Source organism: Gadus morhua, chromosome 14 (genome assembly GCF_902167405.1).
Source record: "Gadus morhua chromosome 14, gadMor3.0, whole genome shotgun sequence".
Lineage (NCBI taxonomy): Eukaryota > Metazoa > Chordata > Actinopteri > Gadiformes > Gadidae > Gadus > Gadus morhua.
The window spans coordinates 4,107,567-4,129,241 of record NC_044061.1 but is presented as its reverse complement, the minus strand read 5'-3'; the positions used below and the strand labels follow the sequence as shown (position 1 = coordinate 4,129,241).

At 53.3% G+C, this 21,675-nt stretch overlaps 1 protein-coding gene across 5 annotated transcripts in view; it reads left to right on the top strand.

The window, feature by feature from the left end:
• The window catches only part of LOC115559085 (C-myc promoter-binding protein), a 59,393-nt gene that overhangs the window by 33,489 nt on the left and 4,229 nt on the right, over positions 1 to 21,675 (top strand). For 3 of the 5 annotated variants that reach the window (XM_030377747.1, XM_030377748.1, XM_030377746.1), the window contains 18 exons: positions 283 to 416; positions 1,032 to 1,164; positions 1,881 to 2,087; positions 3,065 to 3,193; positions 5,272 to 5,413; positions 7,047 to 7,175; positions 9,222 to 9,365; positions 9,520 to 9,669; positions 9,818 to 11,022; positions 12,165 to 12,351; positions 12,850 to 12,953; positions 13,474 to 13,649; positions 14,325 to 14,477; positions 17,122 to 17,305; positions 18,065 to 18,319; positions 18,719 to 18,836; positions 20,702 to 20,864; positions 21,549 to 21,613. In XM_030377747.1, the coding sequence (XP_030233607.1) occupies positions 283 to 416; positions 1,032 to 1,164; positions 1,881 to 2,087; positions 3,065 to 3,193; positions 5,272 to 5,413; positions 7,047 to 7,175; positions 9,222 to 9,365; positions 9,520 to 9,669; positions 9,818 to 11,022; positions 12,165 to 12,351; positions 12,850 to 12,953; positions 13,474 to 13,649; positions 14,325 to 14,477; positions 17,122 to 17,305; positions 18,065 to 18,319; positions 18,719 to 18,836; positions 20,702 to 20,864; positions 21,549 to 21,613 (3,778 nt within the window). The remainder of the gene's footprint in view (positions 1 to 282; positions 417 to 1,031; positions 1,165 to 1,880; positions 2,088 to 3,064; positions 3,194 to 5,271; positions 5,414 to 7,046; positions 7,176 to 9,221; positions 9,366 to 9,519; positions 9,670 to 9,817; positions 11,023 to 12,164; positions 12,352 to 12,849; positions 12,954 to 13,473; positions 13,650 to 14,324; positions 14,478 to 17,121; positions 17,306 to 18,064; positions 18,320 to 18,718; positions 18,837 to 20,701; positions 20,865 to 21,548; positions 21,614 to 21,675) is intronic. The other 2 variants (XM_030377750.1, XM_030377749.1) reach the window with 1 other exon arrangement.

Below are 21,675 nucleotides of genomic sequence, written 5' to 3'. Positions count from 1 at the left end.
TAATGTATTATTATGCAGATGAACACCCGTTGACCTGGACAATATATCGTCCTGGTGTGTAAGACGTTTAACAACAAGATGGAGATTGCCTAATTAAATTAGGTTGATTATGTGCGTGCGATTTATGACCACACACAACACATCATTAGGATAATGTGATATTTCCTCAAGGTCAACACTAATGATGATTGATATTTTGCCTAAAGCATCTTAACCGATATTGTAACACCCTTGTATTGGTAGTTCTCATCATGTGTCTGTCTCCTTACTCCCGCCCACTAGATGGACAGCGATAGGCCGGAGGAGGCCAGATTGATTGAGTTCGACGAATCACAGCGCAGCGAGCACACGGTGTTCATCACGCCCCCGGAGCTGCCCTCTCTGACGGAAGGGGAGGAGCATCTTCTCTGCTACAGGTAACCCTACATTCTCACTACATGCGTCCGTCGACGGATCTTATTGACTTTGCATGGGCCGCTCTCGAAATGCATTGTGGGTCCGTACGTTCTGTCGGCTCCGTGGCCTGCATCAAAAAGTTGAGAAATGTTCAACTTTTCGGGCACCGGCTGATCCGTCAGCCAATCAGATCGCGTTATGCAAATATATGCAAATACACTTTCCAACGAAATCGCCTGTGTAATACAACCCGGGGAAAACAATAACCCGCCATCCGTCGACGGACGGAGGTAGTGTGATTGTAAGGTAACACTGCAGATATTAGAGCATTAATGGGTAAGGCGGGATTACAATGACACTATGCAATCTGTATGTCATACGTCCTGGTGCTTAATATACGCACTTATTGAATGTTGTACGTTAAAAATAGTACTTAGTGTCGTGTAGCATCTTATCCTATCCATCTAGTTGTATACGGGGAATGGGTTAACCTAGTGATTGTTAGTGCTTGGCCCTGACAAATGTGTTTGTGTGTGTGTGTGTTTTTGTGTGTGTGTGTCTGTGTGTGTGTGTCTCTGTGTGTGTGTGTGTGTGTGTGTGTGTGTGTGTGTGTGTGTGCCCCCGCGGCCCCCCAGGTACGACGGCTTCCCGGTGCTGAGCCAGGAGCTCTTCGACCCGGTGGAGGGTCTCTGGACCCCCGCCTCCCGCCTGGCCGCCCGGCAGAGCTGCCCCACCAGCCCCGCCCCCATGTTCAGACGCACCAAGCAGGTCAGTGTGTAGACGGGCGCACACACACACACACACACACACACACGTGTGCACACACACACACACACACGTGTGCACACACACACACGTGTGCACACACACACACACGTGTGCACACACACACACACGTGTGCACACACACACACACACACGTGTGCACACACACACACACACACACACGTGTGCACACACACACACACACGTGTGCATACACACACACACACACACACGTGCACACACACAACGCACAATCACAAGCTCGCCCAGACACATTCACACATTTGTTAGGTTAACCCATTCCCTCACTCAACATAGACGCGCGCCAACACACGCACGCACGCACGCACGCACGCGCGCGCGCGCGCACACACACACACACACACACACACACACACACACACACACACTTGCACAGACACACCCACACTCATATTCTCACACGCAAACACACTCACTCACTCACTCGCTCACCGAGCACAATTTACACTGACTTCCTAATTCACTATAATTCCACTCCACTCCCACGCTTATTTACAAACCCACTCACTCACTCACTTACTCACGATTGACACAGACTTAATTGAAGCAGACCCAGTTCCCCATGGTTCCTTCCCACTGGCTCTGTGGCCCAGGCCCGTTATAATTATATACAGTCATTATTATAATTAACCTTGAACCAACCCCTCACCACCCCCTCTCGATCGCCCCGCCGACAGGAGATCCGGTCGGCGCAGAAGATCGCCAAGAAGTACTCGTCCATCCCCCAGATGTGGTCCAAGTGCCTGCTGCGCCACTGCTACGGCCTGTGGTTCATCTGCCTGCCCGCCTACGTCAAGGCCTGCCACTCCAAGGTGCGGGCGCTGCGCTCGGCCTACGACGTGCTGCGCAAGATGCAGACCAAGAAGCTGCAGCCCCCCGACGAGGTAGGGGTCCCCCACGCCGCCCCCCCACCAGGCTGAGAGGGAGGGAGGGAGGGAGGGAGGGAGGGAGGGAGGGAGAGAGAGAGAGAGAGAGAGAGAGAGGGAGAGAGGGAGAGAGGGAGAGAGAGAGAGAGAGAGAGAGAGAGAGAGAGAGAGAGAGAGAGAGAGAGAGAGCACGCAGCAAAAGGAGCACAGGTAGCAATCGAACCCGGGTCGCTGCGGGCATCGGGCATCGAACCACAAGCAACGCAGTCTGGAGCCTGTGACCTCTGTTCAAAGGCTCCAGGCCGTGTTTCTCCTGGCAGGTCCAGGGATGCGATTATGGTTGCGTCGATGACAGACGGTGGCTACCGTGTGTTTTGTACCGCGTTTTTTAACCTGGATGAGCAACAATTTCCTCAAACTCAACCGCAGTAAATCGGAAATCATCATTATTGGCCCGAAAGTCTGCTTCCCCTCCTCCAAGGAATTCTCACTCTGCATTGATGGACACACAGTTACTCCCTCCCCCCTGTACTGAAACCTTGGAGCCATCCTACAAAGCCCTCAATAACCTTGCCCCCCCCTACCTTACAGACCTCCTCAAACGTCACTGTCCCACTCGCTATCTCAGATCAGCTAACACCAACCTTCTGACCCCCATCATAAGATCAAAGCACTGTACCATAGGAGACAGAGCTTTCGCCATTGCTGCCCCTACCCTCTGGACCACCAAACATACGCATCTCAGACTCAATAACCACATTCAAAAGTCAACTTAAAACTCACCTCTTGAAGAAAGCTCATGACACCTGACCCCACCCATACCAGATACCACACCTGACTATTCAAAACCTTATTTTTATTTGGAATTTTTCTGTATTTTGTTTTTCTTTGTAAAGCGTCTTTGAGTGACCAAAAAATTCTAGCAATTCTTCTTCTTCTTCTTCTTCTTCTTCTTCTTCTTCTTCTTCTTCTTCTTGACCTGTGCCTGGTTCCAGGTGTGCTACCGGGTGCTGATGCAGCTGTGCGGGCAGTACGGCCAGCCCGTCCTGGCCGTCAGGGTCCTGTTTGAGATGAAGAAGGCGGGAGTCCAGCCCAACGCCATCACGTACGGATACTACAACAAGGTAGGTACCCGTGTGTGTGTGTGTGTGTGTGTGTGTGTGTGAAGATATTGTAATGGCTTGGGTGAGCGACAGGGGAAATAGGACTCAATAGCACGACTCTGAGGCAAAAGTCTGGGAGGAAAGAATGGTCTTTACGAGCAGATATTCGGTGCAAGGGAAGTCAGTGGACGATCGAGTCAAACAATCCGGCAGGGAGAAGGAAAAGGAGTAGTCAGGAATCAGAATACAGGGAACCGTAATAATCACTCGGGAAATGCTAGGACACTTGAAACTAAAAACAAAGACGAATTGGCACCAAGGGAAACGCACTGACTCGATACACTAGGAGGAGAATGTTGAGGGACAGGTGAAAACAATTGGTGAGGTGAGCACAATCTCAGAATCTCAGAGGACAGGGAGTGAAATGCTCAATGACGGGGGTGAGATGTGACGGATGTTTGCTTGAGCCCATAATATACAGACCCAACACTAATAGCGTCTGGCCGCTGATATTAGATACCACATTTGGTCGATACTTCTATTTCCATCCTACTTGGTGAATGCATTGAAAAGTTGGCTGTGCGTTTTCAAAGGTGACATATTATGCAACCAGTCTACCAAGTCGACCAGCCTACCTCCCTCGGCAACGCTCACCCCAGGCAAACTTGAACAGATACAAATAGCTTAAAAGGCTCCTCAGAAAACTATTCTCTGGGTAAATATACAGGACCAAACCATCCTCTGGATATACATATTTATTCACACACACACACACATTTCTATTTAGAAAGTTCAGTTCTTGACCATATTGCATAAAACGTCGACTGTACAGAATTGTTGAAAGGTTGTACAACAGTATTCCAGGTTAGTCCTGGCACTGTACTGCAAGAGCGCCACTTCTTTATTATACCAGGCGTGGATGTCAGGCAGCGTGGCTGTCATCAAAGCCCCGTGTCCCCGCCTCCCCCAGAAGAGGAGAGGACACGGTGCCCTCCACAGCTCAGCGCTGCCCTATCTCGTCACTAATCTCGCTTGGCTGCCAAGGTGATCAGGCTCTCCTTGATCTGGCAACCCAGCGAGCAAAACCAACCTTACTCAATGGGCCGATTTGGTTTAGCTCTCGGTGAAGGTAAGAGACAGGGTTTTACACGCAAACAAACCTTGAGCGGCATGTGGCTCTATAGGTAGAGAAGGATGGCGTGTCACCGGAGGTTTGCTAGTTCGATCCCCGGCTCCTCGAGTGTCGAGGTGTCCCTGAGCAAGGCACCTCACCCTGACTGCTCCCGACGAGCTGGCTGTCGCCCTGCGTGGTCGACTCCGCCGTCGGTTTGTGAATGTGTGGATGAACGGGTGAAGGTTAGGGTTAGTTAAGCGCTCTATGAATGCAGTCCATTTACCATTTATTATCAGGGCCTCCACGATTAAACCGATTTCATCACAGGGGTGAGTTGTTTCAGCCCGGCCTCCGGCCCTCCTCTGGGGGTTTCCGTTCTGCTAGTGTCGTGATAGCAGCCGTATCGGTGGCTGTCGATAGCACCTGGCTGAGGCCTCGGGCCGGCCTCGAGGGAGCGTCTGGATCCAGCATAATGAGCGCTCTGGGGCGCTGAGGCCCTCGGCAGCTGGGGTAGGGTTCTGCGGAGAGGCACCTCGCTCTGAGAGCACTCAGTGGGTTCCCTATGTGCGAGATGCCTGGCTAAGGAACCCTGTTCTGCAGAGCCACCTCGATCTCGGAGAGCACTCAGTGGGCTCCTATGTGTGAGGAGAGAGAGAGAGAGAGAGAGAGAGAGAGAGAGAGAGAGAGAGAGAGAGAGAGAGAGAGAGAGAGAGAGAGAGAGAGAGAGAGAGAGAGAGAGAGAGAGAGAGAGAGAGAGAGAGAGAGAGAGAGAGAGAGATGTAGAGATGTAGAGATGTAGAGAGAGAGAGAGATGTAGAGAGAGAGATGTAGAGAGAGAGAGAGATGTAGAGAGAGAGAGAGATGTAGAGAGAGAGAGAGATGTAGAGAGAGAGAGAGAGAGAGAGAGAGAGAGAGAGAGAATTTATTGCTTTGCAACGTACAAACTTAATCACCTCCATTCCCCCCCCCCCTCCTCCCTCCCCAGGCCGTGTTGGAGAGCACCTGGCCCTCCAGCACCCGAGGGGGCTACTTCCTGTGGATGAAGCTGAGGAACGTGTTGCTGGGCGTGGCCCAGTTCAAACAGGCGCTGCGGAGACCCGCCCCCTTCACCCAGAGCCCCCTCTCAGGTACGGCCCCGCCCGTCAATCATCCTGTCATCGCTCGTCGCGCTGTGAGCTGGTGACATCACTGGCTGTTGTTTAAGAATCTCGTTTGTCTGTTTGGAGACGACGTTTGGCAATGGGGGTTTTGTTTTGTCAGCTGGTTTTCTACTTCTAGTTAAACGCCACGGTCGATTGATTTGTTCAAGCTTTGGAATGAATTCGGTCACGCCGTTTGATTTGTGGTCTTTAGCAAATGTCACAACACCCTATCGTCGTTTATTAGCCATAGCGGAAAAACTGAAAAACAGGATGGTGTTTTCATCTTTATCATCTCATTACCTGGCTCGACACTGGCTCGACACTGCATAGCCACCCTCCCCCTTCTGGCCACCATTGTACACTGTATTGTATTATGTTGTATTGTATTATAGTACTTAACTGTGTAGCAACTGCAGTAGCTGCTATCATGGCTGTAACACGGGGAATTGTTTAGCCTAGCGATTGTTGTACTTGCACTTGGTTCTATGAACATCCTTTCTGTACCGACAGCGATATATTGATGCACTTCTTATGACAAATGTACTTATTGTAAGTCGCTTTGGATAAAAGCGTCTGCTAAATGACCTAAATGTAAATCTAAATTACCATAGATAACGAGGATCAGTGATTTAGGGGTAAAAATAACAATGCATCTCAAAAACAAAATCCTGCTTCTTGTTCTGTCTCTCGCTTCTTAATGCGCTAAAGACAACGAAACATGTGAACGTATGAACATCAAGGTGCTATGATAAGATGGACAGAACCAAAGGGAGTTGAACCTCAGGGAACCGGTCGCTCTTCCCACACGGCCGCTCAAAGCGTCCACACCGAGGTGACTCAGAAGACAGACCGTGGGGGTTCTGAGGAACAGAATCGGAGCGCGCAGTCCCCTGAAGAAAAAGAGGCTGGGGCTGTTTGCGTCTGTGGTTGAGCTGCATGCGGAGGAGAGAACCTGAACCCAGAATATGCATGCCAATCAACCTCCCCCTCTCCCTCTCGCCCCCTCCCACCCCGCGCCCCCCCTGCTGCGCCCCGCTTCCTGCGAGCGCGCCCTCCCTGTGACTAACGAAGAGCCGCCACGTGGGACCGCATCAAAGGCACCCGCTGATTTATAAGTCTCTATTTTCTTTTTAGGTTGCCATGGGTAACAATAGCAGGGGAGACGTGCCTCCCGATTTGAACCGTGACGCTCTGAGATCTATCGGAGCCTGGGAAAGAGTCTGCAGCACTGAAACACTGACTTTGGAGCCAAACTAAAAAACCGGAAAACATGCACATCCCAATGAAAACCAGGTTATACAACGCTTGTTTCTGATTGGCTCACATCGGTAACACGTGACATGTACGCGTGAAATCAGATTCAATTATATTGTATTTGTATAGCCCTTAATAACAGGTACAGTCTCAAAGGGTTTAACAGGCCGTATATTTATGAATCATTTTTTGATCATCAAAACATATCGCAGCAACAGTGTGTCAGACCCGAGACGCCCGTCCTGATTGGTTGTTTCAAAGTGCTTGGTCCCCCTTCCATTGGAGCACCACGGCGGGTTGGAAGGACCCCTCCAGCTCCCCTCCTCCTAACCCCCCCCCCCCCCCCCCTGTTGTCTCCGGGCAGATGCCAGCGACCTGGACGCCGTCAGCCACGGCAGCCTGGATAGCTCTGCCGACGCTAACGCGGCCGAGCGCGGCCCCTACGCCTCCGGCTCAGTCAAAGTAGACCACGCTGACGATAGGTCTAGCACAGGTACACCCGAACCCCCTCTCCCCCCCCGCCCCTCGCCTCGCCACGCCACGGCCGCACCCTTCGCACAACCTCTGCAAAGGCCGCCAACTTGAGCCTCAATCTTTACTTTTTTTCCCAACAATTTCGTTCTTACTTCTTTCGTTCTTTTTCTTTTTTCCCATCGCTCTCCCCCCCGTAACTCCCCCCCCCCCCCCCCCCCCCCCCCCCCCCCCCCCCCCGGGGTCTCCTCGCCCTCGTTTCTCCTCTTCCTGGGTGTTGGCCCCTTGATTTCCGCTTTGCTCTGTCCCCCCCCCCCCCCCCCCCCCTCCTCCCTTGCCTTCGCGGCCCCCTTCCCCGTGCATGCAGCCGGCCCCGTGTTGGGCAGCAGGCCCTCAGGGGGCCTGGGGGCCCAACCACACTACGGGGGGGGCCCGGAGCCCAGAGAACTCACCCTCCATTCAGGTAACCCCCCCCCCCATAACCCTCTGGACCCGCGCGTTCTCTCTGTCTGTCTCGTCTCTCTGTGTGTCTCTCTCTCTGTCTCGTCTCTCTGTCTCTCTGTCTCGTCTCTGTCTCACTCTCTGTCTGTCTGTCTCTGCCTCTCTCTGTGTGTCTCTCTCTCTGTCTGTCTATCTCTCTGTCTCATCTCTCTCTGTTGGTGTCTCTGTCTCTCTGTGTGTCTTCTCTCTGTCGGTGTCTCTCTGCTGTACGTGTGCCTGTAAGGTACGCACTCTTCTTCTTCCCCCCCTACTCTGCAGTCTCTTTATGAGTGTTCTTTTGAGTTGTATTCCACGTTATTTGGGGAAGCTTTTACTTTGCGACACCTGGTGTTTAATTGCTGTAATCTTTGTCATATCTCTTCGGCGCTGTGCCATGTCTTTACTTTGCACACCACCTCTCTCTCTCTTTCTCTCTCTCCCTCTCTTTCTGTCTGTCTTGTTCCCTCTCCAGCTATTCCCTCACTCATAACTTAACTGCTCGTCAATGTCAATTATGCCAAGCAATTACCCAGAGGCACTTTAATTTTTACATCTATTTCTTTCAGACTTTAATTAAGTGCAGTGCCTGTGTAGGGAGATTTGACACACTGAAAACGAATCAGGGCCTGCGAACGCAGAGAGACGCGTGCTGCAGGTCTATTTGAATTCAAGATGTGCATCTGCGTTGTAAGAAATCAGAGAGAGAGAGAGAGAGAGAGAGAGAGAGAGAGAGAGAGAGAGAGAGAGAGAGAGAGAGAGAGAGAGAGAGAGAGAGAGAGAGAGAGAGAGAGAGAGAGAGAGAGAGAGAGAGAGAGAGAGAGAGAGAGAGAGAGAGAGAGAGAGAGAGAGAGAGAGAGAGAGAGCGCGCACGCACAAGGCAGCCATTTTTTTTAGCAAGAAAGGAAGGAGAGAGAGACTTCTGATCAACAGGCATAATAAAAAAAAAAGAAAAGGCCCAGGCTCCCTCGACTGGCTGTTTGTCTCCTGCTTGGCTCGAGGACTTCCTCTTTCCTGTAACTCTTTCCTCTGACTCTGTGTATTCCTGCCGGAGCGCAGACCCACTGAGTGTAGGAGATGAAGGGAAGGAGAGGTGTGTGGGTCTCACTCCACTGTAGGTCTCCTCTGTTCCACAGACACGGTTCACCGGCAGGCCATGAACACAGAGCCGGAGTGCATTCCAGTGTTCTCCAGCTGCGTGCGTTGTTGTGTAGAGTAGCGATAAAACCCCAGGGCTGACTGATGCCCCACGGGCAAGCAGCATCCAGAAAGAGGAGGAGGTTGTTGCATAACAAACTTGGAGCACCACCATCAAGGCCATTCGTGGCTGGCTTTGTGCTGTGATTTTAAGTGTTCCTGTCGGGCGTTTAAAGGAGATGTTTCCTTACGTGACGTGGGGTCACTATGTTGGGCGACGGTTCTGTCGGCAGGCATTGGTGTCGCTGCTCAATAGGAGAGGCATAGAAGAGGTGCGCGGCTCCCCTCAGCTGATGGTGTTTTCGTTTGGCTCCGTGACGGTTCCCTGTCTTAACACCTGCTCCCTCTTCTCCCTTTCCCTCTTCTTCTGCCTCTCCCTGCTCTGGTCTCCCAGGGGACCAATCAGACCTGGGCTACAACTCCCTGACCAAAGAGGAGGTGCGCCGGGGCGCCCCGGGGGGCCAGGACTCCGCCCCCGCTGGCCCGGACTCCGCCCCCGATAAGGACGAGGACAAGAAGGAGAGCGACAGCAGTTCCCGTCAGTAGGCCGACACGCAGCACCTCCATGTTGACCTCTGTTACGCCAGCAACCGCGACCAAATCCATTTTTCGTTTGACGTATACGTGTCCGTCGGTCAGTCCGCCGAGACTCGGGTGAGTGACGGTTGCGTCTGTCGCGCTTGTGTCCGCAGTCTCCGAGACGGAGAGCGCCAAGGGCAGCGGGGACAGCCTGCCCCAGCTGGTCGTCCAGGGCAACGCCCCCTTCATGTCGCGCGGCATCGTCCGTGGCAACTGTTCCTATGACGACGTGGCCTGTAAGCCCAAGGGCTCCGTCTCGGCCGGTAAGGGGTGGGAGCGACTTGACACACGACACATGTTTCCCTTCTCTCTCACGTGTGACCACACTGATGGCGTCGGCCCTCCTCCTCGCGTCTCCCCCACCCGTCTCTCTCTCTCTCTCTCTCTCTCTCTTCCCCCCCCTCCCCACAGACCACGTGGCTGGCCTGCTCTTCACCTCGTCCCTGGGGGAGATCGGCGAGGTGCAGCCTCGCGGGCGGCTGCGCCGTCACCACAGCGCCCTGGAGGAGGAGACGGGTCGGCTGAGCGGGGACCCGGCGGGGAGCAGCTGCGGCAGCGGCAGCACCGTGCTGGGCCTGGCCATGACCCAGGGCGGGGAGACCGACCCCGAGAAGATCGCCGGGCATCTCGGCGCCGACGCCAAGATCCTCTCCGCCGCCAACCTGGCCCGGAGCGGCCCGCGGCCGCGGTCTCTGGCGCTGGGCGGGCCGGACGCCGGGGGCGGGGCCGGACGCCGCGGCGACATGGCGGAGCGCGACGAGGCGGCGGAGGAGGACGGGGACTCGAGCGACGACGAGAAGTGCGCCGCGGACGCCATCTTCGACCTGGAGGACCTGGACCTGGACGAGCCGCCGCCGCCGTCGGAGGGGGCGGACGCCGCCCGGCGCGCGTCCGACGTCTGCTGCGAGAGAGGCGGCGCCAGGGGGACGGTGAAGCGCACGGGCATCGAGGCGGGCTACGACCCGCTGTCCCTGCTGGCGGCCCAGTCCGAGGCGCGGGCCGAGACCCAGTCCCTGTCCCCGCCCCCGGAGCGCTACCCGGACCCGGACGAGGTCGGCACCCCCCGCGGCCGCCGGCACCTGGCCCGCGAGATCGAGCTCTACATGGACCACATGGGCAGTCCGCTGAGCAGCCGGGCACCCAGCCTGGACCTGCAGGACCCCGCCAGCCCCCTGCTCCTCCTGCAGCCCCACTCCTCCTCCTCCACCCGCTCCTCCTCCTCCACCTCCCTGGCCGTGCCCCGTCGGGCCAGCCTGCCCCATGGCTCGTCCCCGCTCCGGACGGGGGGGGGGGGGTTGCCGCGCTCGCGCACCTGCCACCCGCCGCCGTCGCCCTCGGAGCCCGTCCCGCGGCAACGCCGCCGCTCCTCGCCGCCGCCGTGCCGTAGCTCCAGCGCCACGCCCACGCCCAGCCCCTCCCGGGAGCGGGGGGCCGCGGAGCCCTACGGCCGCGGCCTGGCCTCGCCCTCGCCCTCGTCCTCGTCCTTCGCCCTGGACTCCCTGCTCACGCCCACGCTGGACGGCTTCAAGAGCAGCGTGGTGTCGGCCGGGAAGGGCGTGGCCGAGAAGGCCAGCCGCTGGTACTCGCGCCTGGCCACCTACACCACCCCCACCAAGGTACGGTACCTCCACCCGCCCACCACCACCACCCCCACCAAGGTACGGTACCTCCACCCGCCCACCACCACCACCCCTACCAAGGTACGATAGCTACACCCACCTACCTCACGCTGCTGACTCCCAGCATGCTGTGGCTGGATGCAGTGGACTGGGCGGGGGATTATGGCATTAAATATAATTGCACGTTATTGTATCGCTGGCGAGCGTGCGCTGTAGTTGGATGGACCACCGCTGCCCCCTGGTGGCCTTGTGGCCGTCAGGTCGGTTGTAGAACGAGTGACTGGGCAGTAGCGCCCCAGTTCTCAGGTGTCAAAGCTAAGTCTGGTCCTCACAAGCTCAGGCGTTGATTGGTTGGTGTCGCAGAATCAACACCCAGCGTTGGATTTACTTTGAGACCTCGCTCCTTGTGGGGCTGATATTACTGTAGCAAAGGATAATATAGTGCGTTTCTAACAAGCGGCCACTCAAACTAGCAACCTTCTGGTTACCAGCCGACCCGCTCTACCTCCTGAGCCACATGCCTCCCAGCATGCACTCTCCACCTCAAGCTGGTGTGTGTGGTGAGCGTTCTGGCGCAGATTGGCTGCCGTGCATCACCCAAGCTACACACTGGTGGTGGTGAGTGAGGTTCCCCCTTCCCTGTAAAACCGTCTTTGATTGTCTAGAAAAGCGCTATATAAATTCAATCCATTATCATTATTATTATCATTAGGAAGGCTGTCCAGTTGTTCTGGGGCTTTGCACCAGAACCCCAAGGGGCAAGCAGCATCCACAAGGAGGAGGTCATTGAATAAGAAGCGTTGAGCCCCCTCAAGGCCGTCCACAGCTCTCTTTGTAATGTGATTTAAGTGTTACTGTCAGGCGTTTGAGGGAGAGAAGGAACGCAATGACCACGAAGACGCTTCAACGCAGTTCTGAACCTTTATGGTTCTGCGTCGGGTTTTAGTAAGCGGACCAATCACAGCCCTTTCTGCTGCGTCGACGGAAGGTTACAGTTTTTGGGAGGCGCACGTCGGGCCCTCGCGAAGGAGGGTCCTCAAGGACGTAAGGGGTCCGTAACCCCCTTGCGTTGCGTGAACGTGGGACCATAATCATCCCTTTACCGTCCGTCCCCTTCCACCCTCCCCTCCTGCCCCCAGGACGGGCACAGCGACCGTCTGAGCGTGTCCTCGCTGGGCGTGGGCGACCTGGACTCCTCGCTGGACGAGGCGGGGGGCTGCGAGGGCGACGGCCCCCTGCTCTCCCCCCACAGGGGCCTTCCGCCGGGCCCCTACCGGAGCCCCCGCCGGAGCCCGCTCTGCGCCCGGCTGGGAAGCCCCCCACACGGTACGCAGCGCTCATCAGACACGGGGAGGTGGTCCCCAGGGGAAACACGTTCAACAGAGATCACCTGGATTATCACAGCTGGGTTATGTATTCAGATTCTGATAGTTGTGTTGGATGTAGGCCTGCACGATAAATCGGTATAAAATCACGATCTCGATTCACACCTCTGTGGATTTAATTTTTCAATTTATTTTATTTATTTTTTTCTGAAAATCTTTTTTTATATATATTTTTTAAAGCCTTAATTTACAGGTGTGTGGAGTTTTTACATTTTGTATAAAGAATACGTGAATGAAAAGTCTGATGACTCCAGTAACAACCCCAAATAGCTTTAGAGAAGTGTAAAGTATAGTGCAGTGTAGAATAGTTTAGCGTGGTGCAGTGTGGCGTTGTGGTGACTCTCCTTCGGGTGGATTCCAATACCTCTGTGAAGTGTAGTTCGGTGACTCTCCTGCGGGCGCATTCCAACACCCCTCTGCTCTGTACTTGTTGCTACAGGCGCTGCGCTCTCTCCCTCCGGCTTCCCGCTCGGGGACAAGTCGGACGTGGACTCCTCGCGCTACACCAGCAACAGCAGCATCTTCAGCAACTACGCCCTGGAGGTGAGGCGGTGTACAACGGCCGTGGGGACTCAGTATGAAGCCCTTTGAGCCACAGAGGTTGGAAATGCCTTTCCGATTCCAATATTGGAAATACCTTTCCCATGTTAGCGTAGGTGACTTGCAAACACATTACAATAAGGGGACTAGTAATATCGCTAATATTGGAAATATTGGAACGTTGGGAAGGTGGAAATACCTTCCCAATATTAGCTTTCCAATATTAGCTAATATTGGAAATAGGTTTTGCAGCATCAGATCGACCTTTCCAACATAAGATCGACCTTTCCAATATTAGCATAGGTGACTTGCAAACACATTACAATAAGGGGGTCTAGTAATATTGGAAATATTGGAATATTGGGAAGGTGAAAATACCTTCCCAATATTCAACCTTGCCAACATTAGATCGACCTTTCCAACGTTAGAAACCCTTTTCTGAACGCAGCGCTGTACGAAGCAGAGTGAAGCCCCCCCGATTCAGCTGACAGGCCCCCGTCCTCCCCAATCTCTTGCCCTCCAGCTGCTGATCTCCAGCTGTTCGCGCTGCAAGACGTGCGACTGCCTGGTGTACGACGAGGAGATCATGGCTGGCTGGACGGCCGACGACTCCAACCTCAACACCACCTGCCCCTTCTGCGGAAACCCCTTCCTGCCCTTCCTCAACGTGGAGATCCGGGACCTGCGTGGGCCCGGCCGGTGTGTTGAGATGTCCTCATCCTTCATTACCTTTTTTACTGCCCTCTTAGAGGGACAGCGTGCAGCACATGGCATCTGGCATGAAGGACTGGGCAGAAGTGGAGTGGGATAGTTATGAGTCTGTTTTAATTGCTGTCGTCTATGCTACGGAGAAAGGTGTGGGCACCCTGGCTGTGAGAGGATTCTCACAGCTCATCCAAACTCGACCTCCTGTCAGATGTCTCTGAATAACTAACACGCGCTCTCTCTCTCTCGCCCTCTCTCTCTCTCGCCCTCTGTCTCCGTCTCTGTCTCTCGCACACTCTCTCTCGCACACTCTCTCTCGCACACTCTCTCTCTCTCTCTCTCTCTCTCTCGCACACTCTCTCTCTCTCTCTCTCACTCTCTCTCTCTCTCTCTCTCTCTCTCTCTCTCTCTCTCTCTCTCTCTCTCTCTCTCTCTCTCTCTCTCTCTCTCTCTCTCTCTCTCTCTCTCTCTCTCTCTCTCTCTCTCTCTCTCTCGCACACTCTCTCTCTCTCCCATTCACTCTCACTGTCTCTCTCTCTCCCATTCACTCTCACTGACTCTCTCTCCTCTCTCGCTCTCGCTCTCGCTCTCTCACTCTCTCTCTCTCTCTCTCTCTCTCTCTCTCTCTCTCTCGCACACTCTCTCTCTCTCTCCCCCCCACCCTTCCAGGCCCTTCCTAAAGAGCAGCCCCTCCTGGGACGATGGGGCAAGCTCCTCCTACTCTGTGTCCACGGGTATGGACACCGGGACCTCCAGTCTCTCCACCCCCTGTCACCCCTACCCAAAGTTCCCCGTGCAGGAGCGCAGCGCAGGGAACGCAAGGTACCACGCTTTGCTCTGATTGGCTGTTGGGTGATTAGAAGTTCTGAGCCCAAGAGCTTTCTATGAGACAACAGCCCCCCCTAGTGGATGTTTTCATTTCTAGTTTTTGTTTACTGTCTAGAATGATATTAAATTCAAGGGGAAACACACTTTTTATTGAATATGCAATGTAATGCAAGTCTAGGATCATGGTCATGAATTTGAAGCTGTAGAATGACTTCAACATGGCTTATATACAGACATCGCTGCCCGGGATATATGGGATCTTTCAAGCTCACAATAATTTCCAATGTTGGATTAATAATTAACCACCAGTATCTTTTTTGAATGCATAATATGCAGAATTTCGCACCACTTTTAATTAAAAGACAAACTTTCTTTGCAACAGCCTCAGGGGTCAGTATTAAAGTTGATAAATACTCCCCTTGAATGAATAGTCCACCACGCTGCGTACACCCTGAGCAGGGGAGTACAGTGGCCGGTGAAGCTGGGTGGATCGGGGCAGTGAACTACAGGGTGCAGACTGCAGCCCTGGTTCTGATAGGAGCGACTACGTGTCTGCGGTGCTCCTGTATGATTATTCAGAGCTAATATCAATGCGGAGCCTGGTGGGTCTCATCAGAGAATGCCTTTGAAGTGCCACCCCCCCCCCCCCCCCCCCCCCCCCCCCCCCCCCACCCACCCCCATCTACATTGTAAAACAGCACCATGACACCATCCCACAGCACCTGGTCCTGGAGGTGTAGGTGTGTGGGTGTGTGTGTGTGTGTGTGTGTGTGTGTGTGTGGGGGGGGTGGGGGTGGGGGTGGGTGGGTGGGTGGGTGGGGATGTGTGTGTGGGCGTGTGCGCATATGATCGGTTGGGTGCAAATTAGAGATGTCCGATATTATCGGCCCGATATTAGCATAAAAATTTAATATCTGTCAATATCGGTATCGGATTTTTTTTGCCTTAAAACCGTTTATTTTTTTTATTTTTTTTATAGCTCAAATAAATGTTTTCAAAATTGTGCAGTACAGTGCACATTGTAATTGACTCATATTTGTGCATTTATTCAATTAAGGTTATTGAGTTTTAGTTAAAGAAACATACTGCTATGTTGCACATAGTTGTTCAGGTACAATGTTTTATCATTTGTGAAGTCAAGTTTGCCCTATTTGTTGTGGGCATTGTCAAGATTATCTCAGGGAGAGTGTAATCCAAACTGTTGTCTGAGACCATTAAAAAAATAAAAATAAACATGGCACTTTTCCCTTAAATTAAGTTGAAGTATTTTTCTTATTTTGCACAGACAATGTTAACATTTGGAAAGCCTTGTTGCATTCAAGAATGCATCCAGTGGGGCATCACAATAACATTAAGCATGTTGTGTTAATTCCACAACAGGAGATATGTAATGCTACCTAAATTAGGTTTGAGGAAAAATAACCCAAATATCGACATCGGTATCGGCTGATATCGGAATCGAAAATTTAGAGTTGGACAATATCGCATATCGGATATCGGCAAAAAAGCCAATATCGGACATCCCTAGTGCAAATGTGTGTTTGGGTGGTCGCGTGTGTGTGCGTGTGTGTGTGTGTGTGTCTGCTGGTGTAAGTCTGTGCTTGTGGGTGTGTCGGCAACTGGGCGGGTGTGTTTGGGCGTGTGTACGTCTGCATAAGCTTGTGTAAATTTGTGCGTACGTGAGTGGGTGGGTGCGAATGTGCGTGTTTGCGGCTGCTTGTACATCTGCATGTGTGTGCGTGTCTGCTTGTGTGTAAGTCTGTGCTTGCTGGTGGGTGTGGATGTGCGTGTGTGTGTGTGTGTGTGTGTGTGTGTGTGTGTGTGTGTGTGTGTGTGTGTGTGTGTGTGTGTGTGTGTGTGTGTGTGTGTGTGTGTGTGTGTGTGTGTGTGTGTGTGTGTGTGTGTGTGTGTCTCCATCACGAGTTCGGGCCACGTCTTGGCGGTGAGAGTGGGCCTCGGCCCTGGGGATGACAAGGTCTTCCTAAGAGGCTTTCATCGTTAGCCATGCATGTTGACGGATGACCTCCTGCAGGGAGAGCAGATCAATCCATGCGCTGCACAACCCTATGCCGGCCCAGACTCCCTCCTGTATTGGCTGCCAAGCCATTTATCTTATTGAGGGAGTGTGGACCAGTGCATTAGGCTCATTACAACCCGATGACGTACGAGTCCATTATCATAAGCCCCTTTGTTCCAGCGGGTTCGTGGTATCGGATCTTTTTGTGTCGCTATTGAACAGCTCCAGGATGCTGTTCACGTGCACATGCTATTGGTCCATTCTTAGTTTTAAGGAGTATAAGATAAAATAACCTACATTTTAGTAATACCGAACTAGGGAAATACACTCGCTACAGCAGTTTAAAAGTCAAAAGTAGAGGAAAAGTGTTTAATAAAAATGCTAAATTTATTAAATTAAAGAATGGCTTCAATAGAAATATTAGATATGACGAAGGCCTTCTCTCTCTCTCTCTCTCTCTCCCTCTCCCTCTCCCTCTCCCTCTCCCTCCCTCTCCCCTCTCTCCCTCTCCCTCTCCCCTCCCTCTCTCCCTCCCCCCCCTATATATTGTATATCCATTAAATGAATCAAAGGCTTCAATAAAGCGATGACCTCTGACCCTGCCCTTCCCCGCTCTCGCAGCACCCGGGCCCCCCAGGCCCAGAGCGTGGACATCCCCTCGGAGGCCCGGCCCGACCCCCTGACCCCAGGGGCCGCCATGGCCCGCAGCGTCAGCGCCTTGGGCCCCATGGAGGAGGCCCCCGCCCGGCTGAACCACGGCATGCCCACCTCGGGGAGCCTGCCCAGCCGCCTCAACAAGGCCACGGTGGGGACGGTTCAGACGGTTTAAGAAGCAGGCAGAACAATGACGGCAAACAGCCACGTTGGTCATCTTTACAGAGGAAAAATGTTCAGTGCCTCACATTAAAAAACACAATTTCAACCTCGGTGATGCTGTCAAGCTTTTGGGAATGTGTCAAGGGTAGTTTTCATCAGTTTCTTCAAAAACAGTTTTACCTACAATTATAATTAGGGCATTTAGCAGACGCTTTTATCCAAAGCGACTTACATCGGTTAATACACTCATTGACACACCGACAGCAGAGTCAACCATGCAAGGCGACAGCTAGCTCGTGTTAAGGGTCTTGCTCAGGGACACATCAACACTCAGCTATTAGAAGCTGGGGATCGAACTAGCAACCGCTGTGACGCCGCTTCAGGGCTTTTAGAGGAGGTTCCTGGGATCTGTAATTCGCAAAGTTACGATTAAAAAATGTAGTTCTAAAAAAGGACATTCCAAGCCGCCGTCGTGGTCCAGTAACCAATAGTAAATGGACTGCATTTATACTGCGCTTTTCTACCCAGTGGCCACTCAAAGCACTTTACAACATTGCCTAACATTCACCCATTCACGCACACGCTCACACACCGACGGCGGTGACAACCAGGCAAGGGGACAGCCAGCTCGTCAGGAGCAGTCAGGGTGAGGCGTCTCGCTCAGGGACACCTCCGCACTCCGGGGGATCGAACCAGCGACCTTCCGGTCACCAGCGTTCTAATCCCCCCCCCTGCGTCGTTCTCCCAGGACCCCCTGAGCACGGAGTGGCGCCTGCACCACCCCGAGCCGGTGACGGTGCCCTACCTCAGCCCGCTGGTGCTGTGGAAGGAGCTGGAGAGCCTGCTGGAGAACGAGGGCGAGGGGGTGGTGGCGGCGGCCGAGCTGGTGGACCAGCACCCCATCATCTACTGGAACCTGCTGTGGTACTTCAGACGGCTGGACCTGCCTAGCAACCTGCCGGGCCTGTGCCTGACGTCGGAGCACTGCAACAGGGACGCGCAGGTGAGGAGAGAGGCCCTTACGCAGGGGGGGGGGGGGTTAATGTGGATGGGCTGTTCTGGTACACGCACGCACGCACGCACACACACACACACACACACACACACACACACACACACACACACACGTGTGGATATGGAAGACACTGGGTTGTGCTCGCCCCTTTCTTTGTGGCACGCGTTCGTATACCCGCACAGACAATCATAGGGGATACACACACACACACACACACACACACACACACACACACACACACACACACACACACACACACACACACACACACACACACACACACACACACACATTCTGACTCTGACTCTGACTCTGGTCTCTCGTCTCTCTCTCGTCACTCTGTCTCTGTCTCTGTCTCTCTCTCTCCCTATGTCTCCCTCCCTCCAGATCCCTCGTCATTGGATGTCTGAGGACAGTAAGCATGTTCTGATCCAGATCCTGTGGGACAACCTGAAGCTCCACCAGGACCCTGTCCAGCCCTTCTACATCCTCTGGAACACACACAGTAAGACACACACACACACACACACACACACACACACACACACACACACACACACACACACACACACACACACACACACACACACACACACACACACACACACACACACACACACAGAGAGTAAGATACACCACACACATAGTAAGATACACCACACACATAGTAAGATACACACAAACACAATCACACAGACACAGACACAGACACACACACACACACACACACACACACACACACACACACACACAGTAAGATACACACACACACACACACACACACACATTAAGATACACACACAGTAAGACAAACACACACACAGTAAGACCCACACACGCACACTAACACACACAGACACTAATACACACTAACACACACACAGTGTCACGGTGTCCTGTTTGATGCTCAAAGATAAATCCAGAGAAGGCTGCAGACCTCGAATTTATCTGTCAAATAAAAACTAAAAGCAGAATATATTCTCTGGGGGACTGATTGGTTTTAGCCTGCTCTGCATATTTAATGTTGAAAGGGTTTTGGTTTGGACCTAAATGCCTGTTGAATGTTTTCTAGCCAATCAGAGGTGGCAGGGGTGACTGCGTTCCAGAATAGAGGAGTGTTTCTACAGATTTCAACCTTTTGTTATAACACACACATCTGCGCTGCTCATCATATCCAGCAGTCGCTGCTTTCAGACCCACAGACCCAACGCCCTGAATCAGTGATCGGATTCACAGTCTTTCCTCCTCCACCAAAAATTGCTCTGGTCGCGTACAAGCGATGTTTTATAGGGTGAGAAAGAGAGATACATGGCGAGAGAGACAGAGAGAGAGCGACGAGTCCGAGCGACAGAGGGAGAGACATAGAGAGTGGGTGTGTGTGTGTGTATTTGTGCGTGCGTATGAAAAAGCAACAAGGTACACCAGCGCCACATCTACCATTAAACAGAGTGTTGTGTGGAGGGCGGGCTGCGACACTCTACAGTCTGCACCTGAAGGCTTCTTGGAGGACGCTGTTGGGGTGGGTGTGTGTGTGGGGGGAGTGCAGCCTCTTAACAACGTCATGAACCTAAACCCCTGTGCTAACAGGCTGCGTCTGCTCTCTGTCTTCCAGGGCTTAATTGTACTCTATTTTTAGACAGTGAGTGTTCTTCCTTGCTTTCGTCTTTCCTGGCTGCGGACTCTGTTGTCATACGACCTGTGGTCGGCTTGTCGTACCGCTGTTCTGTAGTGTTTGGAATGTGTTCTCCAAAACACATACCCCCCCCCCCCTCCTGCCCAACCCGGCCCTCCTACCACACACACACACACACACACACACACACACACACACAGACACAGACACAGACACAGACTCAGACGCGCGCACACACACACACACACACACACACACACACACACACTCTCTTGCTCCCCTCTCCCCCCTCTCCTCCCCCTCCTCCCCCATGCTGTTTGTGCTTGGAGGACTGCTGTGTTTCTTAATGCTTGGCAGTGTGTCGTTTGATGTGCTGTAATGCTCCAAGCGGCCGAGCTGTGGTTTCCTGTCTCCCTAAACAGGGGACGGGGGGTGGGGGGGGGGGGGGGGGGACTATGTGGTTGTTGTCTGACGCCCCCCTGCCCTAAAGCACGTTGGATCTCGACCTCTGTTTCCATAACAGTATTTGAGGTCGACAAATACAGTTTGTTTTTAAATGTCTGCTTGTGCCTTTTTTTTGGGATCATGTCGTGCTCCACGCACACATCTTGTTGTTGACCCTCCTCCTCCTCCTCCCTTGCACAGCTCCTATTCATGCACCGTGTCCAAGCAGAAGGTACACTCAGGTCTCTCCCCGCTAACCCCCCCCCCCCACCTGTGTGTTGTGTTGCGTGCAGACGTGGGCTACCCGCTGTCCCGGGCACTGCGGGCCGAGGAGCGCCCCTTCAACGAGGAGCTGCTGCAGCTGGTGGTGAGGAGCATCCAGAGGAACGACCTCACCCGGCCCATGGCCAAGCTGCTGCAGCTGCTGGCCCAGACGCAGGGGGTCACGAGGCAAAGGTCAGAGACGCACCGGGGAGGAGGTGGGAGTCAACGGCGAGGTCGGGGAGTTAACGGCGAGGTCGGGGAGTTGATAAAAAGATGATAAACTCACAGGAGGAAGGGGTTCCCCCCTCGTCAGGGACGGAGGGTGACATCGTGGTCAGATGTCATTATGTGGCTCACCATGCTCTAGACAGAAGAGGTTCTTTGACACAGGACGGAGGGTAACATCGTGGTCAGATGTCGTTATTTGGCTCACCATGCTCTAGACAGAAGAGGTTTCCTTGACACAGGAAAGCATTTTAATCATAGTTGAAAAGGTGACTTAAAAAGAACTGCACTTTTGTATGATTTTCTTCCTAATGGTCGGATACCAAGATTAGGGTCCAACACTGCTAGGCTGACATGTTGATAGGCTAATATGCTGGGCGGCAAATATGACCGAAGGGAAACTGTGTCTCACCCTGTCTTAGAATCGAAGAGCACAGAGAAAGTATTCTCGTGGGTCAGGCCGTTTATTACCTCGTTACCTGATTTGGGTAACGAGGTAAACTCCATTGAACGGATCCAATTAGGCCAGCTCTGACCACAACGGATACAGCCTTTCGTCATGTGACATGCTGCTAACCTGCTTCTGCCTCCCCCCCTCCCCCCCCCCCCCCCCCCCCCCCCCTCTCTCCTCCCCTCCCCTCCCTGCTCCAGGAGTTTATATCGGGACATCCTGTTCCTCTCTCTGGTGGCACTAGGAAAAGACAACATTGATATCGGTATGTTCCGCTTTGGTCTCCCGCCGCCTCACTCACTCTCTCTGTCACACTGTTCTACTCTG